At 38.0% G+C, this 10,632-nt stretch overlaps 1 protein-coding gene across 1 annotated transcript; it reads right to left on the reverse strand.

Moving 5' to 3' along the window:
• Positions 1-1,262: 1,262 nt before the first annotated feature.
• On the reverse strand, positions 1,263-3,488 carry LOC110062115 (octopamine receptor beta-2R-like). Its single transcript, XM_020768977.2, has one exon. The coding sequence runs from the start codon at positions 3,463-3,465 to the stop codon at positions 2,599-2,601; it is 867 nt and encodes a 288-aa protein (XP_020624636.1). The 5' UTR covers positions 3,466-3,488; the 3' UTR covers positions 1,263-2,598.
• Positions 3,489-10,632: the final 7,144 nt, after the last annotated feature.

Raw genomic sequence — 10,632 nt, forward strand, 5'->3', positions numbered from 1 at the left:
TCCGTTAACTCTGACTTAGAAAATTTAAGTTTTACTGAAAGTTAAATCCCCTGGGGTGGGGTGCTCCCATATATGAGCTAAAAGGTGTGTGTGGCCCTAAAGGTTATAGTTTTGCGCTGATTTGGTCTGAAAATGTACTAAAAATCTAACTTGGCTAATTCTGACTTGCGGTTATTTTTGTTTTATTCCCTCAAGCCAAATTAGAACTCTAAAATATCGAAAAGGGTCTATTGTCTTTATATAACATTCAAGAAGATTGTACAAAATGTACACGTGTGGAATTACTAGTAATAAATTCACGCGAATTAAAAAAAAAGAGTGGGGAATTAAAAGAAATTTTTCCACGCAGACTGAGGAAAATTCCCTGCGCCGGAAATGCTGTCAGATCTTCACAACCCTAGCGATGAATGTTGAATGTGATATATATTGTTCAAAGGGAGGGTTTCATGGCTCGACGCATGTGCAAGGTACAGCGTTGATCATTCAATTCCATTGTTTATAAAACAACTGGAAGCGTGCGGATGACTCTTGCGGGAAATTTGCCTTTGAAAATTTCTCGGTCACTCGCGAAAACTTGACGATATAGGTGATAGTTCTCATTAGCATTCCTTTCGTATTTTCCGACATCTTCGTTTTCGTGTTAATCACATGTATTTCAGTAATCAAAGACTATAATTTCTTGAAATAGAATATGATAGTATTTTTAGAGCCATTCGGTTACACGAAGGCTAGTAGAATTACTGATGCGCAAAATTCACTGAAGATGTCAACGGATTTTCGCAGAAAATGTCGAACTCAGTATTGAACATGGAATTTGTTATTTCGCCCGACGGTTTTATTCTGGAGAGGATGCAGGAGTTATCTAATTGCATCTGATTGGTGTATAAACAATGAAATTGGGTGGACTACATCATAGCTTGCACATGCGCCGCACCCCTGAAAGAATCTAATTATATGTAGGCACTTAATAGCGTGCGCAAACCTTCACTTGTATGTACGTAGAAATTCTTTCCCTTTCCACCCATTCTTCGTTCTCCCAAGGCGCTTCCAGCCTCCGGAGTTCAATTATACATCTCAACGTCAAATCTTTTTTCAGTGCACCATAGACTGCCAAATTATATGGTGTTGTACAGCTACTTTTTAGAATCTTGAAACAAAATAAAGTAAAATAAAATAAAATAAAAGGATAAGCCCACTGTAAGAATGTATTCTGTCCCGGTTACTGACAGTCCCTGTTCAGCAGGGTCAACTCGTTTAACATACAGTACAGTTTATTTATTACATGAAGTGATCTTTACACGATCCAGTTAAACGAGTTATAAACGTTAAAGGTTTCAGTAGGTTCTCACAAGTTTTGAAGGTATAGCTATCTTTTATTGAAGTATTCTACTTTTAGTTCTTGCGCTAATCATACATAAACGGAAAAAAACGATTTCTCGTGGTTTTCAGCTACCTTGACTACAAAATATTCACTACAAACTAAACCTTACTACTGAGTAAAGAGCCAGGAGCAGTTTTTAGTTCAGCAGTCAATTCTGCGCTCTAGAACTACAGCACACAAACTTCTATCTTTTGAGCATCTTAAAGCCTTGATCTAATCAACTAATAAAAAACTCTGATATCCATAATAACTAGATACTGCAATCTAAATTTAAGCTCTCCTCGCTACAAGAGATGCACGGAAGATGGCCGGACGTTCACTGTAAGAACAATCCAAGCATGGAACAAGCTAAATGTCGATCTTAAGCGTAGTCTAAGCACAAAACCTTTTAAAGGATCACTCAAATCAATTTTAAAAAATCAATCTACTACTCAATCATTTATTAGTATCTAGCAGTTTTACATTTTTACTACTTAGATATTTAAAGATTTTAAGGAAAACGACCAATTTTTTAAGTTTGAAAGACATGTTTCGACAGAACTTCTGTCATCTTCAGTTGAATGAATGATTACAAAGCAAGTTGAATAATAAGTAGGCAAAAATGCTAATTAAGACAAATAGTAACAACAGAACGTGAAAAGGTGTACATTAAAAGGATAATTTTAGATTTACATGGTGTAATTGCTGATTGAGGCAAGGTAGTTCTTTTTGAATATGGATAGCCTCCTTTATCTTGAGTCGAAAGCTGGTAGTGGCGTGATCTAAAATATGAAAGCAGTCTATTGAACACAATGAGCGACAACGTTCAGAATTCTGAAGATGTTTGAAGATGTGAGAGGCCCTATCAACGGCTAAGTGCTCAGGTTGTACATAGTGATTTTAACTAATTTCCTTTTAGTGTTTATTTCGAGGGCCATTAGTTTATCAGTTTTGTTACTGTCAAATGTTACCCTCTCCAATAAAGTCTTCTAGTGCTATTACATCTCGTTTGAACACAAGAAAGTCGGCTTTTAGAAGCTACGTCACGGTTTCCGCATCTTGAAAAGTTTCGCATAAATTTTTGAAGTTCGTCGTTTGTAATCCGTGCTAATCTGCTCCATCCTTAACCATCCATGTTCCTTTATGGTTTATTATTATCTCTTTTCTTTTCTTTTTTGTTTTTTTTGTTTTTTTTGTTTGTCTTAGTAAACTATTACTGAGCTCCTTTAATGACCTAATTAACTTGAGAACATGCAACGAAGTTCCCGCCGAATGTCCTTCTTGAGAAATGCATAGAAGATTGGATTGACCGCGCTGTTAGCGATCAGGACAAGGTAGATGATATACATCAGAGTGCCAGTGACAGGGCAACTGTCGGTGAGTAGACAAATGCACCGGTAATTCCCTCCAAGGTAGGTGACGTTAAAGAACGTCATGATCAGGACGATGAGAACGATAGAAGCTCTGGCGTTTGTTCTTGGAGAAGGCACTTGGATGTTAGCTTCACCAGAGGCGTGATTGAACTGAACCTGCGCGACCAAGGCTTTCGTTTGGCGGTGGGATTTCAGGGCAAGGTGTAGCAGGTGACATGTGGCTATGAGAAACATCACGAGGGGAGAGATCTGAAAGATTATCACTCTGGAAAACTCCACGAACATGGTGTACCCTGGGTTGCCTCTGTACATAAAAATGGCGGGGAAGCCAAAGAGCAGAAGTGGAGTTATCCACGCAGCGAGAATCAAAATCCGGATGGTTTCTGTCGTCATCAGAGAGACATACCTGAGGGGCTTTGTGATTGCAAGGAGACGATCAACCGTCATTGCGCAGACACTGGCGTTCGAGCAATAAAAGAAGGTGAAGCTGACTTTGAAAAAGACGCCAGCGTGGGTGAGATCAATCGTGTAAAAACCGAACTTGGCTCCAAACAACGGAGGAAAGAAGGATAGTCCACAGCATAAATCAGCCGCGGCTAGGGACAGGATAAACCAGTTTGCTGTGGTGTGAAGGCGAGACCTGGTGGCGACCAGGTAAATTACCAGTCCATTTCCAATCACTGTTAAAACAACTAGAAGCCATCCACAAATCCAAAACCACATCGAGGGCATGCCAACTAGGAAAAATACAAATAATTAAGAGTGATTTTCTGAGAGTGTCGAGAATACGAAGACACTCACGAAAAATCGATTTTTCTTTTATCTCGCCAAAACATACCTTTGGGTGAACTTGTTCATGGAAAAATAGTTTAAAGTTCCAACAATTTATTTTACGGCCAAAATTTAAGAAAGTTGGAAATTTGCATATAATGACGGTTTCCGCGGCTTAAAATGTTCAGAATTTCACGCTTCTCTACCAAAACAGCGGGGGCGTAAAAACAATCCTATGAAAACAAAACTTGGCACAAATATTATTTCATTCTTATACTTTAAAATCGTGTAATAAGTTTCTTGAAGTTTTGTTTGTAGCTTTGGAACGAGGGGTATTTTGTACAGCCGCCATATATGTCTCTTGGCAAGGAAGAAATAAAGGCCAACTTTGACTAGTATAAATGGCCTCTGGTATATATCATTTGGTCAAAATATCTACATTTTAGGAAACCTTGGTTATTGTTTTTTTTCACCCGAAAAGGTATAGCTCTGGGAATTAAAATGTTCTCCGTCAGTAAAATAAAATGCAACGGCATGTAAGCGAGTTCAAATTTATGCAAATCACAAGGTTATTCTTTGGAAGTCAACGGTTTAAAACAGGAAACAACGACTCACCGTTACTTACGTTCCTTCTGCTGCTATACAAACGATTTTAACTTCCCAGTGTCCTTGTGAGCTGTTCTGTAAAATATTTCCAGTAAAACAGCGAGCATAAACGGCCATAAAATTCGACAAGGTCGACAATGTTTATATTTGAGATGAGACATTGAGTGGCACACACAGTCCTGGCTGTTTTCATCGTCTTGCTCACTCGAGAGTCCTTAAAAAATATTATAGAATATTCGCTTCAAACCGAAGCAAATTAGTTTCTCATATCCATATGCCTCATGTCGACTCATGAGTAAATAAATCAGTCCCCGTACATTGAATTAACCACTCGACTGACCTCTGAGGTCAGGAGGTCACCTGATATGTCATTATGTTATTTTTCCCCGGTTTCACATTACACGCGTAACGCCGTATTTGAGGACGCTCGCGCGAAAATTTTCCAGTCGATAGATTTTTTCTTAATTTTTACGGCAGTCAGATAATGAGTTACTTGCGTCAGAAATGCAAAAAAAAAAAAAAGAAAAGAAAAAGAAATGGGGGTCACCGACTTCGTTTCAGAGATAAAGCGTGTAGAAAACGACCTGATTTTGAAAATTCAGCATGGTCTACAGGGGTTTATAGTTAAAAATATCGAATGTGAGTCAAAGGAGGCAAACGATCTTACTGGATAGCACCACCGCCTGTGGTTTTTAAAGCAGTGACTATCCGGGTCAGATCTCCAGAAATCGTCAGTTACACGGACTAATAAGTGGAGATGAATAATGCCCTTGGCAGTGAATGCGTTATTTAGAGGCACGGAAGGAACGAGCTGAATACGCAAATCTCACGCGAAAAAAATAAGCTTTGCTCTCGCTGTTCGTATATCACCAGCCTTTGCTAACTAAAACGGAACAGCCTTTGTTTCTGTGTTTTAGTCATTTCAGTCACTTATGACGCTCAATTTTGCTGTTATGATTAGGTTTTAGAAGTGGCGCTAATCCACCCCCACCCCACTTCCAAGAAAAATAATTTCAAAAGTCGATCGTGACGGCTAATACTCCCGAAAGCAGAATGCAATCTGCATGAATTGTATTGAGAGGCACTAGCCTGCGAACAGGCATATATTGGGGAAGAGAAAATAGGAACGGAAAAAGGGAATTAGAAGTGCCACCCAAGCCTGTGAACTCGCCTTAAACGAATCTACCTGGACATACTTAAAAAAGCCATATTACCATTAAAACGGATTAACTCTGTGCTGCTGTAACTGAGGATCATGTGTTAAATGTTTGTATAATTTTTCACACAAAATGTCATGCTGCTCTTGACAGATATCGCAATAACTTTATAAGGAAGTGAACATGTTTGATTTGCATTAACAAGCGCAACTTACAACTATCAAGAGTACAACTTTAACAAGTAAGTAATAAATGTCTGACACTTTTTTGACGCCTTCAACGACACAGCCAAATATTGAACCTCCGCAAGATATGTGATTGTAAAGTTTTACAGTAATCAAATGAGAAGGAATGTCTTCAAATATGGCCGGAATAGGAAATTGAACGGTAACTTTGGAAAGAAAATCTTAAGCCTATATAACATAAATTTCAGATTAGAAAAATAAAAGAATGAAACAAATGTAAGTAAGCCTTTATTTCCATAGGGAGGCGCGGTGGCCTCATGGTTAGTGTGCTCGTCTACGGATCGAGCGGTCCGGCTTCAAGCCCTGGCCGGGGACATTGTGTTGTGTTTTTGGGCAAGACACTTTACTCTCACAGTGCCTCTCTCCACCCAGGTGTATAATTGGGTACCGCGAACTTAATGCTGGGTTGACCCTGTGATGGACTAGCATCCCATCCAGGGGGGAGTAGAAATACTCCTAGTCGCTTCATGCTACTGAAACCGGGATAAGCTCCGGCCTGATGGGCCACTTGGCTCGCATGCAGACTTGAACTTACCTTAACTTTATTTTCATATAGCAAGTTTGTCACTTTTGCTAAGCGACACGAAGCGTTACTGAAAGCAAGTAGCTTGCGTTACTCGAATAAATAATATGCAGAATTTAAAACATTATTATCTTCGGCGGTCCAGCTTTTCCTGCAGATAAACGGTTTCTTATTTTTGAGTATTTATCTTTGCGCACGTTTAGATGTGTGCCAAATGTTACTAAGTGCAAAACTATGAATCACGTCGACATCAGAGAAATCAATCCAGTGTTGAAATTATGTCAGGGTATCATGCACCTATGAACGATATGTTAGAAGCTAACAATTATGTCAAAATGTTGCTTTTTCAATTTTCTTTTTAAATCGAAATGTCGTCAAAGAGATTTTGAATACCGTAATTCAGCTAAATACCGTAATGTTCAATACGGCGTTACGCGTGTAATGTGAAACCGGGGAAAAGTAACATAATGACATATCAGGTGACCTCCTGACCTCAGAGGTCAGTCGAGTTGTTAATTCACTGTACGGGGACTGATTTATTTACTCATGAGTCGACATGAGGCATATGGGATATGAGAAACTAATTTGCTACTGTTTGAAGCGAATATTCTATCACATTTTTAAAGGACTCTCGACTGAGCAAGACGATGAAAACAGCCAGGACTGTGTGTGCCACTCAATGTCTCATCTCAAATATAAACATTGTCGACCTTGTCGAATTTTATGGCCGTTTATGCTCGCTGTTTTACTGGAAATATTTTACAGAACAGCTCACAAGGACACTGGGAAGTTAAAATCGTTTGTATAGCAGCAGAAGGAACGTAAGTAACGGTGAGTCGTTGTTTCCTGTTTTAAACCGTTGACTTCCAAAGAATAACCTTGTGATTTGCATAAATTTGAACTCGCTTACATGCCGTAACATTTTATTTTACTGACGGAGAACATTTTAATTCCCAGAGCTATACCTTTTCGGGTGAAAAAAACAATAACCAAGGTTTCCTAAAATGTAGATATTTTGACCAAATGATATATAACAGAGGCCATTTATACTAGTCAAAGTTGGCCTTTATTTCTTCCTTGCCGAGAGACACAAATGGCGGCTGTACAAATACCCTTCGTTGCAAAGCTACAAACAAAACTTCAAGAAACTTATTACACGATTTTAAAGTATAAGAATGAAATAATATTTGTGCCAAGTTTTGTTTTCATAGGATTGTTTTTACGCCCCCGCTGTTATCGTAAAGAAGCGTGAAATTCTGAACATTTTAAGCCGCGGAAACCGCCATTATATGCAAATTTCCAACTTTCTTAAATTTTGGCCGTAAAATAAATCGTTGGAACTTTAAACTATTTTTCCATGAACAAGTTCACCCAAAGGTATGTTTTGGCGAAATAAAAGAAAAATCGATTTTTCGTGAGTGTCTTCCGATTCTCGACACATTCAGAAAATCACTCTTAAAAACCAGAACGGTTAGTCAGTGAGGCTGACAGTAATGTCAGCAAGCCATATCGACTTCTTCCTTCAATGCGTTGTTTCTCACCAAGCCGGTAAAAGTTCAGGTTTTTTTTTTTTTTTTCCAGTTTTGCAATGAATGCGACGAATTTAAAATACTTCTCACGGACGCATCTTACAAAAGTCGGTGGCTTCCACTATGACAGACATTATAGATATTCAGTTAACAATAAAGATTAGCGAAAAAACTGAGCAACGACGTTTCGGTGTCATCCTGGCACCATTTTCAAGTTAAAAAATATTTGTGCGAAAAGTAAACTAATTTATACCAATGGTAGAGGTGCGAAATTGAATAAATTAAGATTAAGATAGCTGTTCAATGTTCATGTTCATTCCAATGAGGTGTCAAACACTGGTAATGAGTTCAGTGTCTGTTCAAAGCCTAAACAAATACTTTTGCGCGAATGGAGTCTGACTGTGTGTTAAGGCTCGGTTTCTTCTTGCGAATCCACAACATTTCGTGGATCAAGCAATCGAACTTTCCCTGACATTTCTTTAGGATCTTAAAGTTGTTAGTCAGGTCACCAACTGTATCATGTATATTGTAGTTAATATACGCTAAAAACTAATAAAACGAACCTGATGGTTTCCTTGTTTCAAAGCGTTTTTTCTTGCTGATATGATCAAAGCTGTGCACTCTTTTGCGATTGAATTCTCGGAATTAATGCCGTGCTTTTTATGTATTTCTCGCAAGCGCATTTCACAAAGGCAGTCTTTGATTTCTTTCCACCATCTTGGAAGTTTCCGCACACGGTGTTTTGCGCTTTTTTCAGGAAAAAAGAAACAAGTGGCGACGCAAACTGAAAGAAAAAAAAAAACAATGAGTCAAGAGAGACGTTAATGCCGCCTAAAAACTTATCTTTTATGAGTAAGAAACAGCTTTACGTAAAAATTAACGACCCGATCGTTTTACAATGCTACAAAATCTGCCGGACTTAGCAGCAAAATACAAAAAAAAAAAAAACGTCGTAGTTTATACTCACTTGCAAGATCTTGCATCCAGTAATCTAAAATGCGATTGCAAGCTTTAATTTGAAACTAAATTGCGATCTGTCTTTGTAATATGCTACAATATTTCTCTTTCTTTCTTTTTTTTTTTTTTACTTTTTTCAAAAAAAAAAAAAATCCCAAATGATAATAATCAATTGCTGTGTTTTCGTGAGCGAAGCAGTTTTTCGGTGTTCGACAAGCACGCAGTAGCCTTTTGTTTTTGACGATGAACCATCAATTGTTAAATTAGTTACGTTCATTTTCTGCCTGTCGGAAAAAGATCATTTTACCTCATTCACGAAAAGATTTGCTGGAAATCACGAATGTATTGCGACGTCAGTAGAAAAATGATTAATAAACTGCAACATTTTATCCATCACATCTGAATACAGTCGAACCTCTATTAAGCGGCCATCTCTTATTACTAAGCGACCAGTTATCAAAGTCCCGAAATTATTGTCAGTAAAATACTGTAAATAAAACCCCTATTAACCGGCCACCTCTATTAACCGGTTGCGGCCACCTTTTGGTTGTCCCGATGATAGTTTTTCTATTTTCTTTACTCCTACTATACTTTAAAAACTTTGTTCTGGAAAAGGCAATGGCAGATAAGAGTCCGAAATAGAAGGTGACGAGTGATAAAAACATTCGAACACATGTTTGTCATGATTGTCTTGAAGTGATTCCATGTTCACTAAGAAATTAACCCGATGGTGAAAAATATTCAAGATACACTAACCCCTATTAAGCGGCCAACCCCTATCAAGCGGCGGCCACCTCCCATTTCCCCGAGGGTGGCCGTTTTTTACTAGTAGGGGTTCGACTGTGATGAAACCTCGTGTTACCATGATTACTTAATCCTGTTAATCACTGTTACTTTTCCCCTAATTAGCACTCTCTGTAAGAAATTAGCCCTGGATTAGTACAAAGTTAGAAATTGCAGCAACCACTGTTTCTGAAGTCGGACAGGATGTGTCTTGGAACAAATCCTCAAAATTCAATTTTCCGCCTCGGCTCCGAGTCATAGAGCCGGTTGATTTTAGTTGTGTGTAGTTAAAGATTGACTATCGTTACGTTATCAGTATTTTTTGTTTTTGTTCCGACGTTCAGTTAATCACTCCGATTTTGTAGGGAAATTGCAAAATCAATATGCAACGATTGTCCGAACAAGCAATGCTAATTTGTGAGTGACTTCATATATAATTACTTTCGGCTTAAAGCGGTTTAAGCTGTGCAGGTGCCGCGCGATTCTCAATACTGTAAGTGTGTGATCAACATGAAAATTTATTTTCAAGTTATATTTTCTATACATTGCAAAGCCGACAGTTAACAAGAGTATAGCACAGGATATAGAAGATCATCAAAAAGCAACATATTTTCTTGAAGTAACAAATATCAAGTTGATAGCAAATCAACTACAAATTAGCCGTAAACATTTCGAACAAAGTAACTGTGGGGAGTTTAAGAAAACTACAACGGTAACAGCAATGAGAACGTAGGTTACCTAACTAATTAAACAAATGGTTTAATGAGCAGTACAATGGCCGTGCACGTGCGTTATAAATCATGGTACATTTCTTTGCCGTCCTCTGCAAAACAACAACGTGAAATGACCCAATTCTGCGTTGACTTGAGAACGTGAACCAACGACGGATAGTATTAAAAAAATATTTATCTTAACTTTTATTTTATATTTGCATCTAAATTCATATTCAAAAAGAAACAAACTAAATGACGTTAGAGTGTCGCGAGATTCGTGGGTAAAATAGAAATCATTTTCTTTCGGCGCCACCTTCGTAGTCACAAAAAGTCAATTGTGTCTTGATGAAGCGTGCAAATCCCAAACCGTGAACACCTGTCAGTGCTGTAGTTTCAAAATTATGAACGAAACTAAAATGAGTATAAATTAAAGCGATAAGGATATACAGTAATTAGTACATTGCCAAAAGTTATCAAAGTTTTAGGTCGCGGTTGCAAGATTCTACAGTGATAGGAATTCCGGATACTAATAAGACATGGAAAAAATTATTTTCTGCAAAGTTTAAACTGGTGTATATCGATCACTGACACGGAATTAACAGTAAATTTTAAAAC

Source organism: Orbicella faveolata, unplaced genomic scaffold (assembly GCF_042242905.1).
Source record: "Orbicella faveolata isolate gen_17 unplaced genomic scaffold, um_ofav_v1 contig_14, whole genome shotgun sequence".
Taxonomy (NCBI): Eukaryota; Metazoa; Cnidaria; class Anthozoa; order Scleractinia; family Merulinidae; genus Orbicella; species Orbicella faveolata.

Bases quoted from the DNA above. Each gene is read 5' to 3' on its own strand.
- LOC110062115 (XM_020768977.2), bottom strand. From the start codon at position 3,465: ATGCCCTCGATGTGGTTTTGGATTTGTGGATGGCTTCTAGTTGTTTTA.